At 39.2% G+C, this 16,462-nt stretch overlaps 1 protein-coding gene across 1 annotated transcript in view; it reads right to left on the bottom strand.

Moving 5' to 3' along the window:
- map2 (microtubule-associated protein 2) overlaps window positions 1-16,462 on the bottom strand; it is a 108,463-nt gene that overhangs the window by 39,083 nt on the left and 52,918 nt on the right. Inside the window, exon 6 of the mRNA XM_042494738.1 lies at window positions 9,415-9,685. Coding sequence (XP_042350672.1) covers window positions 9,415-9,625 — 211 coding nt within the window. The 5' untranslated portion in view covers window positions 9,626-9,685. The remainder of the gene's footprint in view (window positions 1-9,414; window positions 9,686-16,462) is intronic.

Genomic DNA, 16,462 nt, shown 5'->3' with positions numbered 1-16,462 from the left:
GCACTTTGCTGCATGTCAACCCCTCTCTCTCCTACTTTCATGCTTTAACTGTCCTGTCAAAAAGGCAAAGGCAAAAAGCCCCAAAAATAATCTTGAAAAAAAGGAAAGACATAAGTGCAATGGGAAGGCTTGCTAGTAGGAGTCGTTCATGACGACAGTGAACCAGTCTGTGCAAATACAGCACAATTTGTTAGAAATATGCTCTCAAGTCATAGTCTGGTCTATTTTTAAAACTTTGCTACAGGCCATGGGCTGTAGTTTCACAACCCCTGTTTTAGGATCTGATACAACTTCTTTTTGCAGTTCAGACAAAAACCTGGAAATGACTTGCTTTTCTAAAAAGCTAACATGGTTAACGAAGGAAAGCTAAATTGTGCAGTTTCAACAAATTACATGACACCAGTTACAGTATTGGGGGGGGGGGGGGGGGGGATAAGGTTGTGCAACCCAGTGCAAACTTATGTAACCAAAGACAATTATGGTGCTCGGTGATGGAGTGTAAATGGGAGGATCAGTAAAAATGGGCGAGAGGAGTTGTGCTGAATGTTCAGAAGCTCTAGTGTTTGTTGCTGAAATTACTTTTACCTTTTAATGATTCCTTTTAAATTCTTTGAGACTATACAAAAGAAAGACATATGAGTCACAATTGAACTTGGGGTCTTTTTCATTTTATGACTCAAAGTGGATTTTGGTGAGTGACTAAAAACATACGTGGCTACTTTATAACTAATGATGACTCATCATGCTCTTAAAAGCGCGCTTTCTCTTTGTCCAAGTTTTTATGAGGTTACAGTCTGACATTCATATCCAGCTAGGATTTTGAGCAACGTTTTTTTGAAGTTTAAATATTTTTTCACCTGTTTCACCTTTCATTTCACTGTCAATGTTTGATTGTTGGTGACATCTGAGAAATGCAGTATTTGCTGGATAAATTTGTCTAATGTTATAATATATAACAATTATTTGAGTTTAAAACCATAGCAAGTAATGTTTTAAAAACTGAAACTCTGGAAAAACTAAAAAAATAAGAGAAAAAATATAGAAAATCCTACCCGGGCTGTTGGTATTCTAAAGAGGCTTCATGTATATGTTTCAAAATACAGTCTCTCTTCCAGAAACACAATCAGATAGACAAATTCACAAGCAACAACGATGCCACTGGGTTCAATGACACATCATGGATTTTTAGAATTGCATATAGATTAACAGAAATGCAAATTTACAAACAAAGAGGACTGTAAAAAATGACCTTGTCACATCCAAAAAGCTAGCTGGCAGTGATGACACCAGCCTGATCTGATTGTCTCAGCAGTTCTCTGACAGAGCGATGTCTGAAGACACAGCAACTTTGACATACAAATAACCCACATGCACAAATACCTGATTTAATATACAAAAATATGCATCATACCTGCATATCCACATCCATAATCTACAAAAACAGACACAGACACGCTCTCCTAATGAAGTAAAAGCATGTATTACCTGTGAGAGAGACAGTATGAAGCTGAGGACGCTCCCTCTCTGAGCTGAGACTACGACTGGAAGCCCTGAGTCAACGCAACACACAGCCAGACAGACACACACACAAGCATATTCACACACACACACACACACGCACACACACACACACGCACACACACACAAACACACACACACACAGCAGGACTGAGAGGGCATGGAGAGAGCAGGAGTGCCATTTGGTGAGCTACCAGCCGGCACCCAAAGTGTGTAAAGCCAGTGGTTGCCATAGCAACAGACTGCTGGGCCACTGATTTGGGTCCCAATGTAATTCAGATGCCAGCAACATGCCGTAGTCGTTTCAGCCTCACTGTCTGCAGCCGCCAGTATACAGAAAATGATGGCTGTGATGTGGCTAAACATTAAAACCAATATTTTTCAGATACATAACACAACTCAGCTTGAATCTATAGAAAGATTTTTGCCCGCTGGAATCTCCAAACATTTAGCGTTTCATTTTTCAGACACAATCACATTAAACCACAAACTAAGAGAACAATAGCTATTGCTACTGGTTTTTCATCCATGAAAACACAATAATCAAAAAGACAGGACAAATGAAGGAATGTCAAGAGACAAAATCGCATGCCATTCAATACATGACTGCAACATGTCGCTTCACAGAACAACATAAAGATGGGTCATTTGTCTGTAGAAGTGCATTGCATCCATTCATATTTTCCTGTAATTACGACTTAGTATCTCACAATTAAAGGCCCCATATGATGCCCATTTTCAAATTCATACTTGTGTTTTGGGTTTCTACTAAAACATGTTTACATGCAGTAATGTTAGAAAAACAACATTACTTTTCTCATACTGTTTGTCTGAATATACCTGTATTCACCCTCTGTCTGAGATGCTCCATATTAACGCACTCATTAGTCAGGGTTTTTCGAGCCTTCCACATTTGTACTCTCAGGATCTCTGCACCAAAACTGCAGTCAGAAAAGGACTGTAATGGCACTGTAGCAGCACTCTTTACTTTTTATATAGTATAGTTGTGACATCACAGCTTAAGTCCTGATCGCTCATTAATAGGTACAGTGTCTGAAAATGGACTGTGCATCTCTCTGTGGGTTGAGCATTTTAATACTTTAATAATATTTATATAGCACCTATAACTGCTTTATAATAATTTAAAAAAGGAATTAGAAATCTGACTTTTAACAATATGGGACCTTTAAGAGATCTGCATCATAGAAATGACAGTCCTTTTGTGCAGTGTTAGCACAAATTCTGTCTTTGCAATGCTGAATTCACTCTCATGCATCAACACATACACCTGTGAAGATCTTCAGTCTGACAGCATGCATTCACTGTTTCAAGGTCAGACACCTGGTTAAGAGATAGTGGTCATGCACACTCTGCATGCACTGAGAAGAAAATTTCCTCAATAGGTTTCAGAAACAGATGTATCATCACAAATGAAAACCTGTCTGTGACCTGAATGGAGTGATGGAATGGCTATTGTGACACAAACCTACACGGGTTAAACACCAATTTTCACATGTATTGTTTATTTTTCTGCCAAAAGAACAATGCCCTGATATAACAAATCAAGTACATCCAACTTTACTTTCTGTAGCAGATTCCCAAAGTTTTCAAGAATAGGTAAAAAAAAAAGGTGCTATTTGTTTCAATACCCTGGAAAAGAGGCAGTGAGCAAATTGGTAAGAAATATTCCTCAAACTGCAAGAAATTAACAAATTTAGATTTTTTTTCTTTGAGGCTGGGGAAAACTGTCCACAGAAAGTAGAATAGAATAGAACAGAAAAAGGTTAAGGTTATATTATCATAATTACATATAATTACATCATTAATTCTAGAGTTGCATACATTATCATTTTAAAGCACTTTTTCCATGTCATTTTCTTTCATTTAATTTCCAAGTAATTTTCTTGTAATTTCTTGCTAATTTTTGGTTCATTTCTTCTTTTGGTGCTTATTGCCTTTGTTCAATGTTTTTGAAAGAAATCAAGCCAGTTCGCTCAGGTTTCAAATGGTTACGTCTTTTAATCTTGCATATAATCTTTTACGGTAGTAAAAATGACACTGTAAGATGATACTGGATGACCTTTTGGCCAGGCTCTCAAATTACAAGCAGTAGCTGATCACATAATCAATGTGGCTGTGGCCATCTGTTTTACTTCGAAACCACTTTCATCGCTTCATTTTGTAGCCACCTTCTCAGAGGTGACTGATGTGGAGAAAGTTGTACTGTCAATCTCAATTTTGATAAATGATAAAATAAACCTGATGAGCACCTGCTATTCTCACCTTAATGTATACGTTTTATTAGAAGTGTTTGGCACAACACGTACATGGCCAGACACATAACAACAGTACAGCATAATTATTTCAGCAACCAGACAAGAGTCAGACAAAGTGTGTGTGTTACTCAGGAGCATCAACAAGGTCGACATCTTATTTTACAGACAGGCAGGAGCCTCTCAACAAACAACATGCTAAGTGCAGAGGGCACAGAGGTTTCTCAGGTCAACTAAATGTCAATGCACAAATTAAATATTATTAAGACACAGAATCAAACATTTCTTCATGATCAAAAACTCCTTCACAGAGACTACATATATTGTCATCATTAGAATAGTGTTGCATGTTACACAGGATTTCTACATCTTAAGGAAAGATTAGACTAGATTTAAGACTTTTTAAGACTTTTTGATGCCACTCAGAATTAAGTTTAAGACCAATTTTTTAATAAGCAAAATTGAAGGACAATTTTATTTTGCCCAAATGTTTATTGTAACATAAAACGTGACTTTTTTTGTCCAGTGAAAAAGTTAGATTATGAAATTAGTGGGAAATATCTGACATTTCTGGCCTGGATTTTTTGTGTCTTAATCTGAATGTGAGATCCCATTACCTAGATTTCCATTATGACGAGTGTAAGAAAAGGAATTTATTAAATTATTTAACAAAAAAAAAAAAAGAAAAAAGATGTTGACCTATTATTTTTGAGATTGTGCAATGCAATGTCAGATTAATAATATCTTCCTTCCCGTGTCTGAGCATTTTTAAAACTTTTGAAAAATTAATTTAGGTCAATTTGACACCAATCAAGACCTTATTTTTATATGAATGAATTCAATGCCTTTAAGACTTTTTAAGGATCTGCAGGGACTGCGGTTACAGATTTTAAACCCCCCTGGGGCAAGGTCATGATTTAGACATCCTTAAACTTTGGATGTGTCCCTTTTTGTTTGTGTCCATACTTCATACCAGAGCTTCATTAGGTCAAATCTGTTCTCTGCAAGAGCCAAACACACTGTCGACGCTGATGAGATCGAGGGACTCTAACAATTGAAAATCTTGTACAGGCTTCTTGACAGCATGCCCAGTAACTTGCATCAGCTCAGTGACATTGACATCAGTCAATGCATTCTTTCTTTATCTATTAACTTCCTCTGTTTCTTTCTGTCTGCCTCTCTCCATCTCTTTCTCTTGACCACTTCCAGCATGGCTGACTGGCTTTTTCAACTTTGTCTCAAAGGAAAGTCAAGAGGGCAATTTTGTGCTTCAGTAGTTCTTGTTGTGTCTGAAGAGCTTTTCACAGGGAGAGAAGGCTCACCAAGTGCCAGCATCAGCCCTTCTGTCACCCATTCCGCCCCACTTACTCCCGCCCTGCCCTGCTTGCGAGCAATGCTAATGTATGCTGTCAAGACGCTCTGCAGACAAACACAGCTTTGGTTGCGCAGCTGCTGATGCAATACATCATTTTCATGCAGATGATTAGAAAACACACACTGATTATTATCATTAATGCAGACTGCTGTCGGTAAAAGTTGGAGGAGATGGGGAGTTTTGTCTTCATGTGTAACTTTCATTTTGAACTCATTGTTATTAGCCATTGTTTTAAAATTATAATCCACTTATTTCTACTGAAAATGGAAATATTTGTTGTCCTATCACTTGATCACATGATGATTTGATCCATTCTACTAACATTTTTTCAGTGAACAAGCTCTGGAGACAAATGATGCATTAAAAGGATTCATATTTAAGTCTGTTCAATTTGCTGATGAGGACCACAGGATGGGAGAGAAGCTCTAAATGCTGCTCTAAAACTTACAATGGAATCTTTGGCTTTCCCCTCTATGAGTAAAAAACACTGTGTTCTTGTTGACATCAGTTAAAATCCATTCCTTTGAAGTTGAAAGGAGGCTGTTTACAGCTCTCATATCTTTGATACGTGCTACTAATGACCCAGAGGAACGCATGAGGCCCTGGCAGCTAATTATGTAGGGCTATAAGGTAGCCTCTCACCAGAAAAGAAAGCAATGCATTTAAGAAATCTGACCATAAAATGTCATCTTTAACAAGGGGTGTTCTGAATATGTATATGTGTTTAAGACAAAACTTGCTCGATTTCATACTGACTAGATGAAATATGTTGCAGGGTTGTTGATCCTGTCTCATTGGATTCAATGGAGAAAAAAACAGCTGATTATGGCTTGCATATACTGAAGAGACCATTTTTATGCACGCAAAAGGATGCCATGACTGGTCTACTAGCAAATTCATCAGCTTGTCAGTTACATTTTAGTATAAAAATGAAGCTAAAGTAATGGGACATTGTAAAGACTCTCCCTTCCACACATATGACAATTGGATAAGTAAAATGTGTTTTGTTTTTCAAAAAAAACTCAAAAGGGCAGTCAGTTCCTGTGCAGATGATATACATTAGACACATCTTGATGTGCTTTAATAGATAGAAAGACTTGTTGAATTGAAAGTTTATTTTTTCAAAACAAAACTTACCAGCTGGTTCTTTGTGTGAGCCACAGGATATTAGTAATAGTTATATAAACATTTTAAAAAAAATAAACAAAACAGAAAATAATATTAAGAATTAGTTGTTGTATGATTTATTTTGTTACTCTTCTATGTCACAAAACCAGCACATTCATAATAAATACCTGTTGACATAGCCAGGTTAGATAGAAGTGTCTACCCATACATTATGTTTACTAGAAAACAAAAAACTAGAATAACCGCCTCGCGGTTGTAGGCCTCCACCAACTCGACAAGTTGCAGTTTATATTGCGTGTCTGTCAAGACTCCTATGAAGCCATGTGAGTAGATAATGCTTCAAATATGTATGATGCTGCAAAGAAGCTACAAATTCTAAACCAGGATGCTTCACACATATTCAACTGCAGCGCAGAAAATCAACACAATCAGATTTGTATGACAAAAGTATGGCGATCCACTTCACCCTCTCTCCTATCAACTCAACACAGGTGAAAAGCAGATACTCATACAGATTATGAACGTCTTTGCTGCTGCAGCGCAGAAGATCAGCACAATCAGAACGTTTAAAACATGGTCACCCAAAAGAAGTGTCATCAGTTTAGTATCTGACCAAATGTTTCCACTTCTGTTAATGACTTAAGCTGGTGAGTAATGGCCAAGACAATATTTTTGCACATTAAGAAGTCACAGTGAAGTTGACATTTGAGCACATAACCTCTTGAGCTATGGTCAAAAACATATTTTGTGAGGTTGCAGTGACCTTTGATCACCAATATCTAATCAGTTCATATTTGAGTCCAAATGGACATTTGTGCAAAATTTAAGTTAAATTCCCTGAAGGTGTTATTGAGATATCACATTCACAAGAATGAGACAGGCGCAAGATCACAGTGACCTTGACATTTGACCTTTTCAGATACTGCGTTCAAGAGAATGAGATGGTTGCAAGGTAACAGTGACCTCTGACCACAATCAGTTCATCGTTGGGTCCAAGTAGACTTTTGTGCCAAATCAAAGAAATTCCTGACATTTTTGAGATATTGTGTTCATGACAATGGGACAGACATATGGATGGACAACTAAAAAGCATAATTATTTTTGCCATGGTTGTTGCCTGCACAGAGGCATAAGATGACATAAATAAGCAGAGAGATAAAGGTGCTAAAGCACTGGACACAGACTCAACATTGTACTTACAAGTGTTATAGTATCCATAAGACACTTGATACATATAATTCATTACAAGTCACATCTGTAATGTTTTATGACTTTTTATACAGTGTATAAGTGAGCACTATGTGTGTTTATGAGTGTAGTCACAAAGCATTATGAATGCATTAAAATTCATTAAGAATGCCCTCCTAATGCATAATAAATGTCGACTTTATAGAAAGTGTTACCTTTTTTTATATTAGTAATATCTGAATAGAAGTTTTTGTTACATACATTCACGTCAACCTGATTTGAGTGTTGTCTTAAATTAAGTGTCATTATGTGATTATAACACAGTAATTTGACTCTTCTCCCTAAACACTTCCAAGAAGACAATTTGAATGACTGAATGATACTAAATAACTAAAGATGGGCATTGAGAGCATGAAGATGGTCAAATGGCAACAAGCAGTACATGCTCAAAAATACTGTTATCAGCCTCCAAAACTGGTGTCAGTTAAAACCAGATAATGGGGAGATGGGAGGTTAATTGGGCTCTTGTCATCGCACACTAAATGGTCTTGTCTGTGGCAAGCTTAAGGCGAGAAGAACAAAAGCCCTGGCAGAGTAAATTGTAGGGGAGCCGTTTCCATGGCTACACCATTGGTACATTATTGTTCTTGTCTCCAGGGTGTGAGTGAGGGTGGGGTGGGGGGTAGGGGGTAGAGAGACAGATTTTATGTGTTAATTATAGCACCGTTAATAACAGTATGTGATTCTAGTGAGGACCTGAAGTGCTGCTAACCCACGCACAAGAAGAGACAGGACACACAGAAACACAGAGACTCACATACACAAAAACACACCAAACACTGTCAAGAGTTGTAGACAAAGCTCTCTCTCTCTCTCTCTTTCTCACACACACACACACACAAACACAAAAAAACCTTACAATGCATGGAAGGATAACATACACTAACATACTTATGTGTACACACTCAGACACACACACACACAAGCGCCCAAATGATACGCACTTGAGTACTACAAAATGCAGTCATAAGCCACTTTTATACTGCCTGTTCAAGGCGGGAATATTGCGCTATTATACTGCCTCTCCGTTCTGTATGTAAGATACAATTGCAGAATGGGGGAACGGAGTTGTCTTGCCTTTAAGCTACCACAGGATATAATAACAGCACTGAAACAGTGTCTGTATAAACAGGACAGCCGCCAACAGGACCATGGGCTGGACGTGTGTGGTGTTTGACAACATGTAATGTGTGCAACCAATAACGGTAGATTTGAAAAGCAGCTGTTAGCATTTAACTCAAAGAAGAAGAAGAAGAAGAAGAAGAACAGCCATTAAAGTCCATATACTGGGAAAACAATGAGATTTGGGATCTTCTTTCCCTCAGAGAAAAGGACAAGATCAGCTGTTATTTAACAGAGAAAGTAAATGTTCATGCCATTTTATTGTTTATAAGGGGTTAAATTTTGCTGTTGAGTCTTTCGAATGTATTTTTTGGGGGACTTTAAGCACCACAAGCTTAGTGCCATCTAGTTCCACCATATCAGAGCGGAGGCCAACAGTATCGGTTGATACAGTATCTCCAACACTCGGCAGCTCACACCAAAACAATCTTGACTGGTAAGTAGCGCTGTAGGTAAGACTTTTTAAATCAAATCCCTGACCTATAAGTCGGCTATATCTGTTTTACTGTTCCTTTCTAACTAAAATGGGCTTCCATAGGATCTTTATACAATTTACAGAACATCCCTGTAGCAACTGCAGGACACAAACTAAAAGTCCCTGGGAGAATGAGGCTGGGCACACTCGACCAGGTGTGCTAGAGGACGCCCACATCCTCTTATTTGAGCAATCAATTAATGCAAACTGATGCCAGGTGAGCCTCTGATGACGTGTAAAATAAAAGAAATTTTAATGCTAAAAACATGTCTTACCTGCAGTTATAGCGGGGGCACCAGTTAGCTCCCCATTGAATCCATTCTCCCTGGCAGAGTAGGAGCCTGTTGCCATGTGTGCCCCACCAGGCTGGCAGGTCCTGTAGGCGGAGGAAGAGTAGCCATTGGCTCCATGGGTGCCAGTGGGCTCCTGCCCCCCTGATGGGTCCCACTGGGGGGCACCGTCTTCTGGCTGTCGACTGTCTGCCATGCTGGTGCTAGCTAGCAGCAGGGGAGGGTGGGCAAGGGGTGAGGTCTTTCCTTCTGGCTTCTGATTGACAGACAAGAAGGGACAGAGGGGAGGGAGGAGAGACGGCGAGGCACGGTCAAAACTCGGCACGTCAGTGTTATTAACTGCAATGTTAGCAATGTTTCATGAAGGAGAATGAACAGTGTGCAGACCAGAGGAGGCTCTAGGACACGCTGCATCAGTCACATTCACAAATCTCTTTTTGTCAGTCATAATCCCTGCCGCAGCTTCACCGAGCTTCACTGTCAACAAGCCTGGAAGGGCAAATGTGCTTGTGCGAGTTTGTGTGTAGGTGGTTGTGTGAAATATTTTCCTTGGCCGTTAGCGGGCAGGTGACAGCCACTGGATTAAACGCTATTGATCTGTGTGTGTGTGTGTGTGTGTGTGTGTGTGTGTGTGTGTGTGTAATGACTCATATAGCCAGTGGCCCAGGTGGAAGTCACAACTGGTTGAAAATGGGCAGAGCAGACCTTGGATTTGTGTGACACACACAAGGTTGTGGGGATGTAAGGAGGGCTCTGATCACACTGATGAGATTCAGTTTATTGTTGGACAAATAGTTTGAATCACGTAGCAGAGTCATTTTATATGAAAATCTAACAGCAACTATTTCAAAAACAAAAACGTCACACTTTAAACACTTGGAATGGAGGAAGGGATTTGTGATTTGTACAGCAGGTATTTTCAGTGATACCAAAACCTTACATGTAACCAAAATCCTGTGCAGAGAGCAGATGATTGATCAGAACTGCATGGAGTGGAGATCAAGCAGAAGGAAAAACGGGGGGGGGCAAGTATTGATCAACCCACAAAATCGCCGGAGGCAGGAACAGGCAGTGAAATTCAATGATCTCTTGGACGATATTGGGCAGAAGGTGGGGGAAACAGATGAATGGGTTTGATGTAGCGTAAGATCAATACACAAGGTTGTGAATGTGAAGTCCTTTACTCAGGCTTTCCCGCTCTTCAGTGGAACATTGAGTTGGTTGGATAAGTCTGTTGACCATTTTGATACTATCATATTATCTATTTATTCAATGTTCTACTTTCTTACACAATATTGACATTGATATCAACACATAATGTTGATTTGAGGCATTGTTGGCCTTCAAACGCCCAAATTAATGTGTCATTAATGTGAGAAACAGAGATAAATGGCTTAGAAAGAAAAAGACAACTGTGGACCCTCAAGCAGGCCACAAGAAAAGAAATGCTCTAGAAAGGAATTCATGACTTCTGCAGGAGGGCTGTGGCCAGGGGTACTTCAAGTGTTAGCTGAGCAGCCTGTGTAGTTGTGCATAAGGGGATGTGTGAAGGAGCAATTTGTCATTTAGCTCTGCAGTCCACAGAGACTCAGAGAATGAAGGGAAGTCTGCTGGAGAAAACAGGAGTCAATAACTGCAGCCTGGAACCAAGGTACTGCTACAGTGAGCACTAGTCACTGCATTCACAGTGCTTTCAATACTACTGCTCGCTGTCTGCACACTGAGAGAGAATATAAAAATGGAACAGAATACACTAAAATACTAAAGAATGTTGCCTGATATCAGACAGGACGGCCAACTCGTTAACACTTAAACTCCATCTGAAGTGCGACAATCCATCCACCAATTCCTGCGGGGGAGGGGGATTCGATTTTCCCCAATGAATCACTGGCGACCAGGCGCTTAACAATGCACATACTTGTATTAACCTGTTAGTACAAGACTTTTTGTTTGGAATGCATTACAAAGTAAGTAATTGTTGAATTACTCAAATTACATTTGTGCGTTGTCTCCATCAGCAGGTCAGTTCAGTAAATTCTTTTGCATTTCCATTGTGAAAAGTTTTGAATGGTACCCATGGTACCTTTGGAACCGTCCTCATTTTTGATTGCCCCTCTGCTCGGGGTAAATCCCTAAACATGCCTTAAATATCAACAAGACAACTTTAATTACTTCATCTGTTTTCATTGTCTCTCTTGGCTGAAACATACTTTATTAATGAGTGGATCTTCAAGTGGAAAAAAAAGTATATTAATGTGACAAGATTATGTGAATGCCATATTCTAATCCACACTTGGAGAAAAAAAGGTGTCGGAGCTTCGTTCAGTGTGCTCAGGCAGCACTAAACCCCTTATCATGCCTGACAAGGAGTCAATGCAGAAACTAAATATCCAAATGAGAAAAATCTCACTCCAGCCTGCAGCCTTGTGGACAATAAACGGGATATGATATCACTGGCGAACAAAGAAATACAGCAAGTGCTGCTGGACAGAGCAGCATGTGACAGCAATCTCAACCACATGTAAAAGTACCGTCTGCAGTGGAAACACTACACAGATCTAGGATCTAAGTACCTCTTCATAGGTGTTACTTTTGGTTCCAAAATTACTATACCATAATCCTTTGCCACTAGGGCTGTACCCGACAAATTGTGCCAGTCTTATCAGATTTGGCTGGTCAATATGAGTATTCAACAGTAATCAAATTTTTGTTTTCCCTACAAAGTTTTAATGTTTGAACGGGCTCTGCGGGATCGTTGAGTGTGACAGCAGAATTCATGTAATACAGAAAACAAGCTAATGCTGCTAAAAATTGATCACACATGTACAACAACATTTTTTGTCAACCCAAGATATCAGCAAAGCCAGAGACTGTATCATATTAACTTGCTGTGAGCTGTAAATTTGCCACTTCTTCATACTGTAGTGAGATCTTTCTGTCCCTCTGTGCCGCTGCAAAGAGTAGCGTTCAAGTCAAGAGCACTCACTCTTCAGCAAATTCTGGGGACCAAAATTTCCCCAGTAGTACTCTGTACAGAAAAAAAAGACTGCTTGACTTGAAGCAATCTCAGTTGACTGAGGGTCTGACTTTCAAGGGGCAGCCCTAACTATCTCTGTAACATAGGTACTCTGGTTTCCAACTACTATTATATCCAACTATCAACCATGAAACAATGAATGAAACAAATAACAGAAAGTCACACTGTCTGTAGTGAGTGTATAAAAAATGTAAAAAATAACTATTAATATAATTACCTGTGCTAAAGAACAAGCAGTTTAAAGTCTATTTTAAAAAACATATTTGGAACATGTCGTTGATGTAAATGAAAGGCGGCACGAGCTCAACTAACAGGTCTGTGGGGTTACATCACAAAAGAGGTTGAGAACCGCTGGAATAGAATAGCAAAAGGAAAGAGAACAGAATAGCATTAAACAGAGTGAAAGAATAGCATAGAACTAAGCAGAATATGTGAGGGCTGTAAGCCCCTTGCAGCCTAAATGGATCAGAGTCAGGAGTCAATGGAGCTTTGCATGACTCAGCTCTGAGGGGAACATCAGTGTGAATGAAGCCTCTACAGAGAGTCCACAGCACACAACACTGCAGTCTCCTCATAAAAATGCTTGCTTTCTATCTCTGTCCAAAAGCCACAGCAGTATATTCTGCTTCGTACCTCAACTGTCACTGTCCCTTCTGCTGCTTGTTTGACCACTGTGCCCCTTATCAAGCCTCAACTGAAGAGCACTCTTAATATTAAAGATCATAAAATACAGAGACGAGACTGCTGTCCTAACACTGTCTCATTGCTGTCTGTCTGATGATGAAGGTCACTTTGAGCTATGTGGCTCATTTCCAGACCCTTCAAAGATCATCCTGACTGGTGGCCAGGCTCAGGGTGTCAGTGGTGGGTCATGAACTGGGGGGTGGCCTGGCTTTCTGGAGGCTTTGTGAGTTGCTGTGTGTAGCAGTGTAAATGGCCTGTATGTTTGTGAGCAAGGATGTGTAGCATGTGAGAATGAAACAGCACCACCTGCCGGGTTAAAGACTGAAAGAAGACAATAAGGGCCATTACCAAGCATTATGAAAACTCAGCATGCTGGATTTGGAGATTAGAGAGGTATATAAGGCAACATTATCTTGTCACACTACATCTTTTTCATCAACCTGAAACACAAACCGGGGCTGCAATGCAGTGCTGTGTCTCAACCCTGCTAATTAACATGCCATGTATGTGCTCTATATTGATAAACAAAGAACTGGTTCAGGGTACAGTGTAAAAATGTGAGTATGACGAGCAGACAGTGTCCGTGTAGCAACTTAGTGAGGAGAGAAGTGCAGACAGTTGATAACAGAGCAGAGGAAAAATGAAATGTCTTGTCAAGATCATCTTAGAGAGGAAATGATTGAGACAAGCGAAGAGCAGAAAACTGCAGATCACAGAATATCGGACAAAACATACTGTTTAGATAATAAACTGTCCTTAAGGCATTGTGTCCAGTGAGGAGTGAGACTGTATGAGATGGCGATATGATAGAGTTAGACATTGAGCGTCTCAGTAGACAGCAGGTCTGTTGCACTTGGCAAAAAGCCTGTGGCACTTTGCCAGTGGGACGGTTGATGCTGAATCTCTGTCTCTCTCCGTCTCTCTTCTCTCTCCCTGCATCAGGGAAGAATGGAGCTGAATAGTGAGCAGATGCCAGACACTGCTGCTACTGGACATTTTGGATAGTGACTTATATCAAGGTATTACAGCGGTGTTATCAGCACTTGTACTTTAGCTACAGAGCCAAATATACTACCTTTAAAATGATTATTTTTCAAAACACTGCAACCATTAATTAGTGATCAATTGTGATGTGGCTGGCTCATGTAAAGAAATACCTACTTTCCCTGAGTGAGTATTTTTCAGCTACTTTTTTTTTTTTTACATATTCTTTTGTAAAATGTCCTTTTAACGGTAGCTAGTGCACTAGAATAAACAAAAAAGGGCTCTGGTGGTAGCTAATCAAAGTGGTTGCTAAGCAACATGTACTGTATGTATGAATGAGTGCAAGTGGGGATTATTACTTCACATCTGTTTTACTAGTCACACTAATAATTCAGAAACAAATGCAGTGTATGCCTCTATAGTTTCAGGCTGCCCAGGTTGCAGCCTGAAACTGGTACACATCCTGAAAGTGTAAAAAAAATTCACAGGATGGTTAGCTAAAAGCTTCAGCATCTCTGCTGCATATCACCTGCTGCTGATTGGCAAACTGATCATGAATTAGCAGTGATGGTGCAAGCTGTTTTGTTTTTTTTCGGCATACAGTCAATGTGAGGTGATGAAAACACTTCAGTACGTGTTGCATCCTCTACCCTTATGTAAGGTTCAAGTGCCTGGGTTCTCAACAGAGGGTCTGTGACTCCTTGGGGTCCTCAGAGTTATTGCATAGGCCCCCCAAAATTCTTGTTTGATAATTGAAGTTTTATTTTCAGTTACATATTTTCTACAGGCTGAGACTGTAAAGCCCAAAAAAATAATCTTTAAAATACCTGTCCTTCCCTGACTCAGGAGTTTCTCTGATTCAGAGAAAAGATGAATAGACATCAGAAATACATTATATAACATATTTTGCTTTCTTAGATTCATGACTTGGGTTTTTGTTAGATATTTAATCTTGGGGGAAAAGCTAATCCTTACAAAGGAAAAGCATATTTAGGATTTATTTCAATCATATGTTTCTTTAAAAACTAAATTTGTGTAAGGAAGGGTACAAGAGTATCATGAGGACATCTAGAGCTGCATAAATTAACTGATTAATCAATAAGTTACAAAATTAATTGCCAGCTAACTTGGAAATCGATAAGATTGATAGAGTATTTTTTTAAGAAAAAAAAGGAAAAATTCTCAATATTTTCGGACATTTTATAAACCAAAAAACGAATTTAGTAATTAAGAAAATAATCGATAGATTGATCAATATAAAAATAATAGTTAAAAGCAGCCCTACTGAAAAAATACCAGTGTAACTACAGTGTTTTACTAACATCCACTGAGCGGCTGGACAAAAGCAGCTGGGGTTTACCGCCTTGCTGGGGGGCACCTTCACCGTAATTGTCAAGGGAGGGGAAAGTGCGACTCTCGCTTTTTCCAACTGTATTTTCCCAGTTCGGCAAAATCCATAGAAAATAACTGATGTTCAGTCAATAGTAGGACGACATACTGGCAAGGACATACTTTTATAGGTAGAGTCAGAACAGAGCACACAAACTCCATCTACCACTCAGATGGCCTCAAAATAGCAGGTGGGCTGTCTGGCTGAAACATAAAAATGGTCCATTAAGAGACGGACTGCAAAATTTTAAATTTTGATTTGGTACTTAGAATGCACTTTTCACTCATCACACAGCAGGAAGAGGTTAGTGAGTTTGAATTGTGTGTTTTTTCAAAGGCTAAAAATTCATTTTTCTCCTCACCATTACTTCTACAGTACACTATAAAAGATTAATGCTTGATGAGGCAGAAATAAAGCAAAGGCCAAAAAACCTCTCAACCCTTAAAGAAAATCAAAAATCACAAACATATATTTTTTTCACCTCAATTAGTTATAATAGCTAATAGTACCCAATTAAGTGCATTGTCTCATAGATTCACAGACTGAAGGAGGCGGATGTGTTCAGCAAGTTTATGGGCAAACTTCAGCTCACTGACACAGGGTTTCCTGGTAATTGTGTTGTAGCATTTCTGCTTTGTATTGTTTGGGGAGTTTTTATAGACCAACATGAATTATCTTGGCTCAACAAATTATCATGCAAGAGCTCACAGATATCTGTGTATTGAAGGCTAATTACAGGCTGTTCCTAGTGAACATCTCCTCAAAACAAAAATAGCAATTAGCGGAATCTAATGATGACATCATGCAGCAATCAAAAGTTTTCTGAAGATTAACTTGCCAGCTGTGAATATACTCTGGTTTATTTTCACTCTATGTAAGCCAATTTTCCCCCTGTCAATTCAAGCATGTACCACAATGTGTGTCCAGCTTAAAGAGAT

This window comes from Plectropomus leopardus, chromosome 10 (assembly GCF_008729295.1).
Source record: "Plectropomus leopardus isolate mb chromosome 10, YSFRI_Pleo_2.0, whole genome shotgun sequence".
Taxonomy (NCBI): domain Eukaryota; kingdom Metazoa; phylum Chordata; class Actinopteri; order Perciformes; family Serranidae; genus Plectropomus; species Plectropomus leopardus.
The sequence above is the reverse complement of the archived record's forward strand: the minus strand, read 5'-3'. Positions and strand labels throughout refer to the sequence as shown.